Genomic DNA, 14,505 nt, shown 5'->3' on the forward strand with positions numbered 1-14,505 from the left:
GTGAAAGGACAGTGTTGTGCAGTGGTTGTCCCTTACTTGGCGATCTCTCCCATGAGCTGTCCAGAGGGACCCCAGGAGTCATCGTTGGTGGCCTCTCGCACCTTGGACTCGATCTCAGAGTAGTTCATCACCACATTAGTGCTGCAAGAGACATGAAACATTAGGCTAGTATAAGAATCACATCAATAAAAAAAACATACGCACACACACACACTGAAAGACACTGGTGGATATATCATATACAGCTGAAATCAGAAGTTTACATACACCTTAGCAAAATACATTTAAACTCAGTTTTTCACAGTTCCTGACATTTAATCCTAGTAAAAATTCAATTTTAGGTCAGTTAGGATCACCACTTTATTTTAAGAATGTGAAATGTCAGAATAATAGGAGAGAGAATTATTTATTTCAGATTTTATTTCTTTCATCACATTCCTAGTGGGTCAGAAGTGTACATATACTAATTTAGTGCCTTGGTAGCATTGCCTTTAAATTGTTTAACTTGTGTCAAACTTTTCAGGTAGCCTTCCACAAGCTTCCCGCAATAATTTGGGTGGATTTTGGCCCATTCCTCCTGACAGAGCTGGTGTAACTGGGTCAGGTTTGTAGGCCTCCTTGCTCGCACACGCCTTTTCAGTTCTGCCCAACATTCTTCTATAGGATTGAGGTCAGGGCTTTGTGATGGCCACTCCAATACCTTGAAATTGTTGTCCTTAAGCCATTTTGCCACAACTTTGGAAGTATGCTTGGGGTCATTGTCCATTTGGAAGACCCATTTGCGACAAAGCTTTAACTTCCTGACTGATGTCTAAAGATGTTGCTTCAATATAGCCACATAATTTTCCTTCCTCATGACACCATCTATTTTGTGAAGTGCACCAGTCCCTCCTGCAGCAAAGCACCCCCACAACATGATGCTGCCACCCCTGTGCTTCACGGTTGGGATGGTGTTCTTTGGCTTGCAAGCCTCCCCCTTTTCCTCTAAACATAATGATGGTCATTATGGCCAAACAGTTCTATTTTTGTTTCATCAGACCAGAGAACATTTCTCCAAAAAAAGTACGATCTCTGTCCCCGTGTGCAGTTGCAAACCATAGTCTGGCTTTTTTTATGGCGGTTTTGGAGCAGAGGCTTCTTCCTTGCTGAGAGGTCTTTCAGGTTATGTCGATATAGGACTCGTTTTTACTGTGGATAAAGATACTTTTGTACCTGTTTCCTCCAGCATCTTCACAAGGTCCATTGCTGATGTTCTGGGATTGATTTGCACTTTTCGCACCAAAGTATGTATGTTCATCTTTAGGAGACAGAACACGTCTCCTTCCTGAGCGGTATGACGGCTGCGTGGTCCCATGGTGTTTAGACTTGCGTACTATTGTTTGTACGGTTGAACGTGGTACCTTCAGGCATTTGGAAATTGCTCACAAGGATGAACCAGACTTGTGGAGTTCTACAGGTCTTAGCTGATTTCTTTAGATTTTCCCATGATGTCAAGCAAAGAGGCAGAGTTTAAAGGTAGGCCTTGAAATACATCCACAGGCACACCTCCAATTGACTCAAATTATGTCAATTCGCTTATCAGAAGTTTCTAAAGCCACGACATCATTTTCTGGAATATTCCAAGATGTTTAAAGGCACAGTGAACTTAGTGTATGTAAACTTCTGACCCACTGGAATTGTGTTACAGCGAATTATAAATTAAATAATCTGCCTTTAAACAATTGTTGGAAAAATGACTTGTGTCATGCACAAGTAGATGTCCTAACCGACTTGCCAAAACTATAGTTTGTTAACAAGAAATTAGTGGAGTGGTTGAAAAACTTGTTTTAATGACTCCAACATAAGAGTATGTAAACTCCCGACTTGAACTGTACATTGTGGAGCATGATCTATTTCATATTCTGCATGAAGAATGTCTTGTACTTGGCATGACAGTACATGGTGTGTTTTGAGTATTAGGGTAGTGGTGTTAAGATAGGTAGGGGTAAGGCTGGTCTTAACAGACTTCTGATTTAGCCTATCATGTCCAGCAAAGGCTTAACTCCTCTGTTCAGACTGGGCCTGTTCTGAGAGCAGCTTGGGAGGGCTCCAGATGTCCATAAAGATCAATGTGACTCAGTGTGGACCATTTTGAACAAATCAGCCATTTCCTGTCAGGTCTCAATTCACTCCCATCACCATACCTGCCAAATCACAGAGCAGTCAGAGTGCCAGGAAACAGCTGGGCTCGACACAACTATCTCCTCTGAACTGTCAGAAGGAGCGTCAGAGTGGGCCACTCCAGGGTATAAAGACAGCAATTAAATTGACTGATGAGGAAAAAGGGTTCTCAAGATCTATCCTGATTCGAGAAGCAGCTTGACCGGATTATTATGACAACTCAAATAGACACCCATAACCACTCAGGTTAATTAAATATGTACCAGCTGACAACAGAACTCATTCATGAACTCTACAAGGCGTTGAAATAGTTCCACAGGGATTGGACTGGCTCATGTTGACTCCAATGCTTTCCACAGTTCTATCAAAGTTGGCCAGATGTCCTTTGGGAGGTGGACAATTCTTGATACACAGGAAACTGTTGAGTGTGAAAAACCCAGCAGCGTTGCAGTTCTTGATGCACTCAAACCGGTGCACCTGGCACCATAACCCTTTCAAAGGCACTTTAATATTTTGTCTTGCCCATTCACCCTCAAAACACACAAACGCAATCTGCGTCTCAATTGTCTCCTTGTCTCTCCTCAAAAATCCTCCTTTAACATGTCTCCTCCCCTTCATCCACAATGTTTGAAGTGGATTTAACAAGTGATATCAATAAAGGATCGTAGCTTTCACCTGGTCAGCCTGTCATGGAAAGAGCAGGTGTTCCTAATGTTTTGTACACCCAGATGACATTCCATCCGCTGATGGAAGATCCGTGAGAGTGATAAAATGTGATGCAATGTTATTTTAGTGACTGAGATCACACCTAGGGACCAGCCGTTCTTAACCCCTGTCACAGTTCAGCCGGGTCAGATGTGAGAGGGAGTGAGTAGGGGGCCCACCTGATGCAACTAATGGAAGGTGAGGGTGAAGGGAAACAGCACTGCGATGCTCTACATCTTAAAAAAACGAGGTAAACATGGTAACTTCCGCTTACAATGGAGGTGACAACACGTTAGCTGAAACAACAAGGCAGGTCAACTATTCATTAATGAAAGAATTCACTCGTGGCATTACCTAATTGTATATAGCCAAGGGACATTCCCAAGTGAAAACTGCAGGATTAAATGGGTATTGTACGCCTAGGCCTATATTTTGTCTATTGCAGTCAGCACCATTTCACCAGGTCAAATTCTGGGTGTATGTTAATGTACTTGGTGAACAAAGGTGATTCCGATTGTGATCCATGTAGGGACTGTTCAGCCATAGTAAGAAGGGACCAAACATGACTGTGTGGATGATTAGGCTAACCCTGGGGTTCCAAAAAGTTTGGCCTGCAACCCCCTTTTGATATCAATTTTTGAGGAAAAAGTGATGCATTCAAAAGTCAATGATAACTCCCCCCCCCAATTGGGGCTATGACAGTCTTATAAATGAGTCTGGCATTACTTCAATCTGAAGGAAGCATGGTTTGAAGTAGAGGTCGACCGATTAATCGGAATGGCCAATTAATTAGGGCCGATTTCAAGTTTTCATAACAATCGGAAATCTGTATTTTTTAAAGACCTTTGTTTATGCTTTATTTAACTAGGCAAGTCCGTTAAAAACACATTCTTATTTTCAATGACGGCCTAGGAACGATGGGTTAACTGCCTTGTTCAGGGGCAGAACAACAGATTTTTACCTTGTCAGCTCGGGGATTCAATCTTGCAACCTTACAGTTAACTAGTTCAACGCTCTAACCACCTGGCTCTCATTGCACTCCACGAGGAGACTGCCTGTTACGCAAATGCAGTAAGAAGCCAAGGTAAGTTTCTAGCTAGCATTAAACTGATCTTATAAAAAACAATCAATAATAATCACTAGTTAACTACACATGGTTGATGATATTACTAGTTTATCTAGGGTGTCCTGCGTTGCATATAATCGATGCAGTGCGTATTCGCGAAAAAAGACCGTCTTGATCCAATGTGTACCTAACCATAAATATCAATGCCTTTCTTAAAATCAATACACAAGTATATATTTTTAAACCTGCATATTTAGTTAATATTGCCTGCTAAACTGTCTCGTTGCGAACTCTGTGAAGACTATTTCTTCCTAACAAAGACAGCCAACTTCGCCAAACGGGGGATGATTGAACAAAAGTGCATTTGCGAAAAAAGCACAATCGTTGCACGACTGTCCCTAACCATAAACATCAATGTCTTTCTTAAAATCAATACACCAAAGTATATATTTTTAAACCTGCATATTTTGCTAAAAGAAATACAGGTTAGCAGGCAATATTAACCAGGTGAAATTGTGTCACTTCTCTTGCGTTCATTGCACGCAGAGTCAGTGTAAATGCAACAGTTTGGGCCACCTAATTTGCCAGAACTTTATGTAATTATGACATAACATTGAAGGTTGTGCAATATAACAGGAATATTTAGATTTATGGATGCCACCCGTTAGATAAAATACGGAACGGTTCCGTATTTCACTGAATGAATAAACGTCTTGTTTTCAAGATAATAGTTTCCGGATTCGACCATATTAATGACCTATGTCTGTGTGTTATTATGTTAGAATTAAGTCTATGATTTGATAGAGCAGTCTGACTGAGCGATGGTAGGCACCAGCAGGCTCGTAAGTATTCATTCAAACAGCACTTTTGTACGTTTTGCCAGCAGCTCATCACTGTGCTTCAAGAATTGAGCCGTTTATGACTTCAAGCCTATCAACTCCCGAGATTAGGCTGGTGTAACCGATGTGAAATGGCTAGCTAGTTAGCGGGGTGCACGCTAATAGCGTTTCAAACTTGGAGTGGTTGTTCCCCTTGCTCTGCAAGGGCCGCGGCTTTTGTGGAGCGATGGGTAAACGCTGCTTCGAGGGTGGCTGTTGTTGATGTGTTCCTGGTTTGAGCCCAGGTAGGAGCGAGGAGAGGGACGGAAGCTATACTGTTACACTGGCAATACTAAAGTGCCTATAAGAACATCCAATAGTCAAAGGTATATGAAATATATCGTATAGAGAGAAATAGTCCTATAATTCCTATAATAACTACAACCTAAAACTTCTTACCTGGGAATATTGAAGACTCATGTTAAAAGGAACCACCAGCTTTCATATGTTCTCATGTTCTGAGCAAGGAACTTAAACGTTAGCTTTTTTACATGCCACATATTGCACTTTTACTTTCCTATCCAACACTTTGATTTTGCATTATTTAAACCAAATTGAACATGTTTCATTTTATTTTAGGCTAAATTGATTTTATTGATGTATTATATTAAGTTAAAATAAGTGTTCATTCAGTATTGTTGTAATTGTCATTATTACAAACAAACCCCAAAAATATCATTATTATTTTTTATATATATATATATATATATATATATATATATATATATATATATATATATATATATATATATATATATACACATTTTTTTAATTTATTGGCATCAGCTTTTTTTGGTCCTCCAATAATCGGTATCGGCGTTGAAAAATCATAATCGGCCGACCTTTAGTTTGAAGTGACTGAAATGCATCAGAAAGATATTGGGAAGAATAGAAGAACATCAGGCAATAATTTTGGATGATCTGTATAGAAAAGAACATCATCATTGATGAATATGTCCCCCCCCCCTTCCCCAGTCTGATTTAGTGCCTGGTCTTGTCCATTCTGTTCTAATGAGTCCTGCGCCGTTTGTGGGCATTGTAGAGGTAGACAGAGTTATCTTTCAGTGAAGGGGTCATAATATGTTGTAGCTTAAAAGGATCAAAAAAAGATAAGAGCCTCACCTGTAGAAAGAAAACAAAAGCGCTCTCTTTATTACAACCGTTACTGACTAACCCCAGTTCTATGAACCAAGCACAATTGTATTTATTTTATTTAGGTTTTTCACTACATTATTTTCAAAATCAGGCAACCCGACATGGGGTCCTCGACCCCTTGTTTGGGACACGCTGTGCTAACCCTTCTTCGGTCATCCCTGACCAGGCAGATGTGTGAAAAGGACAGAGAAGGAGTCAAGACTCTGGAGAATCTCAATGCCATTCTGCTCGCATCCTCTCGACCTGCCTCCTACTCAAAACCCATTGGAGGAGAAGGCCAGATGGGAGGGACCTCTGGCTTTCTCATCCAAGGGGTTTTGAGGCGGCAAGGAGTATGCAATTGAGATTCTCCCCATGGCCCAACAGACCTTCCCCTGCAGCTGCCAGCACTTTTACTAATCATCCCTACTGTCATTTAGACAGAAAACAAACACTTCCTTCACTCCCACACTCAATAAATTCCAAAGACACACCTGCACAGGGAGGGAGCAGGTTGAGTGGAGAGCCAGGTACGCAGCACCGGAAGCCATTACCACAGATTGGGACATGGATGATGGAAGAGTTAGAGGAACAGAAACTTGGTCAGGTCTGAGAGATTGACGTTTGAACACCTGTTATCACAGGGCAGGAAATGCAGCTCCTTCGACTACTTAGTCTATGCATCCATCTACTGGGGACAAACAAAGCCTACATGTGCACTGTGCACAACCCTAAGCCGACATGTTTCTTTCTGCAACTCGCAGCAAAAGGAAATCTGTGATTAAACCAGCTTTTGGAACGGATCCCTGGATTTGGCAGAGGACTTGGGATGGATCAATTTACTCTGGTTTAGAATAAACGAATAACATCCAAGAGGGTTTATTAAATCCAGAAACGCAGGTTCACAGATTAGTTCAGGTTCACAACACATGCCAAGCTCTCCCACATGTTGCTGATGGCAAAAAAAATAAAAAAGATCACATTTTATGGCTCTAGAGCCCTATCGATAGGAAGGGAGATTGACTTAATTCCTGGCCCTAATATCAGCCTAGCGAAGAGTTCGGACAATCCACAACACTACATGGAAAAGCATATTTACAATTCCCCTCCCTATTCAACCTATTTCACACTCAGTTTATTTGCCTACATTTGTTTGCACACAGTAACCTACCGGGGGTCTAGAGTAGTGGAGGTGGCCCTAAAGGAGTCTGCATGAGTTTGTGCATATATTATGACGACATTTTGTGAAGTTGTTTGTTTGTTTTGGACTTCGGTTAGTTCTTTTTGGGCTGTTCGGGCACACAATATATTTTCTGGAGGCAAGCCAAAGTTCAAAGCCAAAGTCTAAGCCGCTTCGTCAGTGATTGGTCAACAGTAGGGATTTTTCAATAAAGTCTGTAGTCATTCAACAAGAGATTACCCATTTTCATGCACATTTTTTAATTGAAAAGTACTGTACCAAACATCTTAGTTAGATTTAAAATTGCGGGACTAAGATCTCTTTGGCAAAAACATCAAAGGTAATGACAGATTTCTTAAATGATCATAGATTAATTCTGACTTTTTAGGAAGTGAATACTGGTTACAGTGTCTCAAAATGGACAATCAGAACTATTGAAACTTTTTTCAAAAATTTTTAAGCGAAGGTCTTTGAAGGGAGTATGCGAGCACACTCCTTCGGTTCGGCTAGCTGACGCCTTAAGTGACCACTGGTCTGATTAGGCTAGTCAAAAGCTGGCTGCTGGCTGGGTTTAGCCAGGGCTTTGCCACAGACGGGTGCTCAGATCCTTAGGAGGTCAAGGGTAAAGTGCTCAGTGACAGATGGGAGGACAATGGAATAGAGCTGGGGAAAGAATGACGAGACCAGAGTGATGAACGAGCCAATTATATCAAGTCTGCAAGTAAGCATTTCATTGCACTGTACTCAAATGTATATCATATGTATTTGACGAATAAACAAACTTGAAGCCTGAGATAACGGCCAACCGATCACCCATAGGCTACACAGAGACTCTAGATCAGGGATGTCCAACTTTGAAGGGGTGGGGGCCACAAAAAATCTGAACTCATCATGTGGAGCCGCAGTGGCTCGCGGGTCTGTGTACCGACATCCATACCCACACATGCAGTTAGAGCTGGCCCTAGCCTTTTGGGGGCTCTAGGTGAATTTTTGTTGCAGAACATTTTAGCTTTTGAGTTCAAACGCAAGTTTGCTGGAATTCTACATATTTTGCCATAAGGCGGAGAGAAATGTTTGCAGTTTTTAATATATCTGAGTGAAAGATCAATAGGGGCTTCTGGTCAGTAATTCGACCATGATTACTACAAGTTTATACGGCTGGCTAGACTACTGTAAATTACCAATCTAAAAAAAATGTGTGTGTCAGTGACTGACAAAACTGCTGATGCACAATCAAATGTTGAAATTTCACCTTGTGTATTCTACTATTCTAACTCTCAACAGCAAGTTGAGACCCTGATGAAGTTAATTTATCTTTTTTTGGGGGGGGGGGGGGGGGGATTGATTCGCAGGCCTACAAAAAGGGGACTCTGCTCTAGATCAACAAATGGCCACAGCTCAAGCCGGTTTGTTCCAAACAGAACATTGGGTAGAACTGGACATTCAATGAAACGGAATACACTTCTTTAGGTGTATGAAGCATGTGTGCTTCATGGTGGATGGATTAACAAACGCAGAGAGAATTTATACAGTCAGTGTCCATGCACCAGCATGAGTGACAGAGAGCGAGAGCTTCTCCACAGCAAAGCTGCTCCAAGATGAGGGAAATCCTAGTCCACTGAATAATGAATGACAGCGGTTTATAAAAGCAGATGGCCTGAACGGCAAGCGTACCGGCGATGTGCTTTCATTTCAAACAGCCTAGAAAACACACACACCGACAGAAGGGCCCGCTGTGTGAAAAATATTCAGCTGAAGATGAGACAAAAGAAGGTGAGCAGTGGCTCTGACTGAAAGGGAGAAGGAAACAGACAGAGCCCAGGCTTCCCTTCCAACTCTCTGCATCCTGGGCCTCTTTGTTCAGTAGGCCCGCCGTTGCCGCGTCTGTTCTGCTCAGGATGTGCCTGCTTATTTACACATGCAGTGGAGAACACAGCCTAGCGGTCCACTGCTGAAAAGCCAAAGCCCTGCACATGAAACAACCTCTAGTTGCTCCAGTCCTCACTCTCCTCTCTCCCTCCTCCTACACTAGAAGATAAACATCACCTGCTGCTTCTGAGGAACAGTGGTTCTAGAGGTCAGTTTTCAAATGGAGATAGTGGTGAGAGTAATGAAGGGGACACAGGGGACAACAGCAGCGAGGGAGGGAGGGAGGTTGAGAGCACTCCGCTCACTGACGCTCATTAGAAGCAAGAGGCACTGGACGGACAAGGACATTTGCCAGGGAGAAAAGTCCCTGGGGGATGCAGCCTGCAAGCTCGGTTGATTTGGAGTAGGTCTATTCCTGAAGCTACTCACACAGAAGTGGCGCTGATCACACTGCAGTGTGCTGGGAGGATATAGAATACTGTACTGCTGGGAGTCATGCCTAGGAAGATCATTTACTGATAAAATGTATTTGCAGGTTGGCTGATGGACTGAAGTTATGTTCATTACTGTAGCCTAAAAGGATCATTTGCATTTGCTAAAAGGGTGGCTCAGTCATGACATGGTTCAGCCTAGACAGTGAGGCCAGCTAAGGGCAAGCTGAAGAACTTCTCAAAAAGCGTTGGAAGAAAACATGGACGGATCATTTCTTCACGTTTGTCTTCACAAGAGTTTGCGAGTCCTCAGATCTCATCAGAGCGAGAGTTGTCAAAACTCCCCTCCTCTCTCTCATGTCTTCAGGAGCAGGTTTCCTCTGCTCCCTTCAACAGATCACATCTCTCCACATAATAGTGCAATGTTTGACATTTTTCATTCTCCACAGAGTGACGCCTTCTGAGATCTCCCCACACAAAGCCATCAGTCCCGCCATGATATTGATCTTACTGCATTAGATGGGACTTTCTGTCCATTAACTGGCAGAGAAAGTCAAAAGAACTAAAAACACAGCCAGGACATGAAGAAGCCGTCATAGGGGATATTGTTAGTCAAATCAATGATATCATCAATATCATGGTTTGTCATACTGAACACAGGACTCATGCCTTCACAAAGACAGTTGGAGTGGGCCTTGAAGCAAAGTCATCATTCAAATAATAAATGACTTCTCTTGCGCAATAACAGATGGAATACCTTTGTATTATAACCTACAAGAAAAATAAAAAAAACTAGAAAGAAATACTAGAAGATCACTCTCAAAGTTCCTCCCATCAATGTCTCAACTTAAGTTTCAGACAGATATAATTGATCAGCCACAGAGTACTCAGAATGACCTCTAGGTATAGGCTATACGGCCCAATGACCCATCGACTAGCCTCTCATCTCAGGCAGCATCCACTACTGTCACTTGACTGCAAGCTCTGTCCATAAAACAGGCACTCGACTGGAGCCTCTGTCTGCTATAGAATAAATTATTGTTACATAACAATAGCAAGCACATTTGTTTCCTGGCTGGAGAAAGTTATGTTAATGGTTCTGTTCAGTATTTAGAGAAATTAACAACAGCTCTGGTGGACATTCCTGCAGTCAGCATGCCAATTGAACGCTCCCTAAAAACTTGAGACTAGAGGTCGTCCTTTGAAACGTGGACCATTCTTGATACTAGAGGTCGACCGATTAATTAGGGCCGATTTCAAGTTTTCATAACAATCAGGAAATAGGCCTTTTTGGACAATGACATTGCAATCCATGAGGAAACTGTGTGGCAGGCTGACCAGCTGTTACGCGAGTGCAGCGTCAAAAGGACCTTGTGGCAGCAATGAGCCAAGGTAAGTTGCTAGCTAGCATTAAACTTATCTTATAAAAAACAATCAATCTTCACATAATCACTAGTTAACTACACATGGTTGATGATATTACTAGGTTAACTAGCTTGTCAATAATCAATGTGGTGCCTGTTAATTTATCATCGAATCACAGCGTAATTCAACTTTGCCAAAAGGGTGATGATTTAACAAAAGTGCATTTGCAAAAAAAAGCACATTTGTTACACAAATGAACCTAACCACAAACATCAATGCCTTTCTTAAAATCAACACACAGAAATATATATTTTTTAAACCTGCATATTAGCAGGTAATATTAACTAGGGAAATTGTCACTTCTCTTGCGTTCAGTGCAAGCAGAGTCAAGGTTACTGTATAAGCAACAGTTTGGGTCGCCTGGCTCGTGAACTGTTTCTTCCTAACAAAGACCGTAATTAATTTGCCAGAATTTTACATAATTATGACATAACATTGAAAGTTGTGCAATGTAAGCAATATTTTAACTTACGGATGCCACCTGTTCGACAAAATACAGAATGGTTCCGTATTTTGCTGAAATAATTAACATTTTGTTTTCAAAATTATAGTTTCCGGATTTGACCATATTAATGACCAAAGGCTCTTATTTCTGTGTGTTTATTATAATTAAGTCTATGATTTGATAGAGCAGTCTGAACGGTGGTAGGCAGCAGCAGGCTCGTAAGCATTCATTCAAACAGCCCTTTACTGCGTTTGCGAGCAGCTCTTCGTTGTGTCAAGCATTGCGCTGTTTATGACTTCAAGCCTATCAACTCCCGAGATTAGGCTGGTGTAACCGATGTGAAATGGCTAGCTAGTTAGCAGGGTGCGCGCTAATAGCGTTTCAAACGTCACTCGCTCAGACTTGGAGTGGTTGTTCCCCTTGCTCTGCATGGGTAACGCTGCTTCGAGGGTGGCTGTTGTCGTTGTGTTCCTGGTTCAAGCGAGGAAAGGGACGGAAGCTATACTGTTACACTGGCAATACTAAAGTGCCTATAAGAACATCCAATAGTCAAAGGTTAATGAAATACAAATGGTATAGAGGGAAATAGTCCTATAATTCATATAATAACTACAACCTAAAACTAATTTCCTGTGAATATTGAAGACTCATGTTAAAAGGAACCACCAGATTCCATATGTTCTCATGCAAACAAGGAACTTAAACGTTAGCTTTCTTACATGGCACGTATTGCTTTTTACTTTTACTTTCTTCTCCAACACTTTGTTTTTGCATTATTTATTTGAGGCTAAATTGAATTTTTAAATGTATTATATTAAGTTAAAATAAGTGTTCATTCAGTATTGTTGAAATTGTCATTATGACAAATAAATAAAACAAATCGGCCAATTAATCGGTATCGGCTTTTTTGGTCCTCCAATAATCGGTATCGGCGTTGAAAAATCATAATCGGTCGACCTCTATTGGAGTCATTAAAACCTTTTCAACCACTCCACAAATTTCTTGTTAACAAACTATAGTTTTGGCATCTACTTTGTCATTTTTCTAACAATTGTTTACAGACAGATTATTTCACTTATAATTCACTGTATCACAAATCCAGTGGGTCAGAAGTTTACATACACTAAGTTGACTGTGCCTTTAAACAGCTTGGAAAATTCCAAAAAATGATCATGGCTTTAGAAGCTTCTGATAAGCTAATTGACATAATTTGAGTCAATAGGAGGTGTACCTGTGGATGTATTTCAAGGCCTACCTTCAAACTCAGTGCCTCTCTGCTTGACATCATGGAAAATCTAAAGAAATCAGCAAAGCCTGGTTCATCCTTGGGAGCAATTTCCAAATGCCTGAAGGTACCATGTTCATAAACACCATGAAACCACGCAGTCGTCATACCACTCAGGAAGGAGACACATTTTGTCTCCTAGAGATGAACGTACTTTGGTGCGAAAAGTGCAAATCAATCCTAGAACAGCAGCAAAGTTGTGGGGGTGCTTTGCTGCAGGAGGGACTGGTGCACTTCACAAAATAGATGGCTGCATGAGGAAGGAAAATAATGTGTATATATTGAAGTAACATCTCAAGACATCAGTCAGGAAGTTAAAGCTTGGTCGCAAATGGGTCTTCCAAATGGACAATGACCCCAAGCATACTTCCAAAGTTGTGGCAAAATGGCTTAAGGACAACAAAGTCTGGGTATTGGAGTGGCCATAACAAAGCCCTGACCTCAATCCTATAGACAATTTGTGGGAAGAACTGAAAAAGAGTGTGCGAGCAAGGAGGCCTACAAACCTGACTCAGTTACACCAGCTCTGTCAGGAGGAATTGGCCAAAATTCACCCAACTTATTGTGGGAAGCTTGTGGAAGGCTACCTGAAACATTTGACCCAAGTTAAACAATTTAAAGGCAACGCTACCAAATACTAATTGAGTGTATGTAAACTTCTGACCCACTGGGAATGTGATGAAAGAAATAAAAGCTGAAAAAATATATTCTCTCTACTATTATTCTGACATTTCACATTCTTAAAATAAAGTGGTGATCCTAACTGACCTAAAATAGGGAATTTTTACTAGGATTAAATGTCAAGAATTTTGAAAAACGGGGTTTAAATGTATTTGGCTAAGGTGTATGTGAACTTCTGACTTCAACTGTATATGAAATACAAATGGTATAGGGAGTAATAGTCGACGCATCATATTTCCTATAATAACTACAACTTCTGAACTGGAAATATTGAAGAACTGGGAATATTGAACCACCAGATTGCATATATGTTCTCATGTTCTGAGCAAGGAACATAAACATTAGCTTTGTTACATGGCACATATTGCACTTTTACTTTATTCTTCAACACTGTGTTTTTGCATTATTTAAACCAAATTGAACATGTTTCATTATTTATTTGAGGCTAAATTGATTTTATTGATGTATTATATTAAGTTAAAATAAAATGCGTCATTGTTCATTCAAAACTGCACATTTTAGAGTGGCCTCTTACTGTCCCCAGCACAAGGTGCACCTGTGTAACAATCATGCTGTTTAATCAGCCTCTTGATAGGTCACACCTGTCAGGTATGGCCTATCTCGACAAGACAAAATGCTCACTAACAGGGATGTAAAGAAATGTGTGCACAAAATTTGAGCGAAGTAAGCTTTTTTTGTGCGTAGAGAAAATTTGGGGGATATTTTATTGAGCTCATTAAATATGTGACTAGCACTTTACATGTTAAGTTTAGATTTTTTTTCAGTGTAGTTGACAGTACTGTAATGAACCGGCAAAATTGACTTTCCAATAATATGAACCATTGTCAATGTCACTGTGATATTTCATTGTGTAATCCCAAAATAATCCAGCAGATGGCCATAGTTAGCCAGGAAGTTAGGTTAGTGTGCCAACACTGTTGGTTCGCAATAAACAATGAGCAATGATAACCTGTTCCTGTTCACTTATTCATAGATGATATACACTGAGTGTACAAAACATTAGGAACACCTTCCTAATATTGAATCGCACATGCCCTTTTGCCCTCAGAACAGTGTCAATTCTTCGGGGCTTGGACTCTAAGTTGTTGAAAGAGTTTCACAGGGACGCTGACCCATATTGACTCCAATTGTGTCAAGTTGGCTGGATCTCCTTTGAAAGGTGGACCATTCTTGATACTAGAGGTCGACTGATTAACCGGCAATCTGCATTTTTGGATGCCGATTA

The 14,505-nt window shown here is 40.9% G+C and overlaps 1 protein-coding gene across 2 annotated transcripts in view; it reads right to left on the reverse strand.

Moving 5' to 3' along the window:
- The window catches only part of LOC139420826 (clathrin interactor 1-like), a 41,581-nt gene that overhangs the window by 15,816 nt on the left and 11,260 nt on the right, over positions 1-14,505 (reverse strand). For both annotated transcript variants that reach the window (XM_071171149.1, XM_071171150.1), the window contains exon 2: positions 37-141. In XM_071171149.1, the coding sequence (XP_071027250.1) occupies positions 37-141 (105 nt within the window). The remainder of the gene's footprint in view (positions 1-36; positions 142-14,505) is intronic.

This window comes from Oncorhynchus clarkii, chromosome 12, assembly GCF_045791955.1.
Source record: "Oncorhynchus clarkii lewisi isolate Uvic-CL-2024 chromosome 12, UVic_Ocla_1.0, whole genome shotgun sequence".
NCBI classification, from domain to species: Eukaryota; Metazoa; Chordata; class Actinopteri; order Salmoniformes; family Salmonidae; genus Oncorhynchus; species Oncorhynchus clarkii.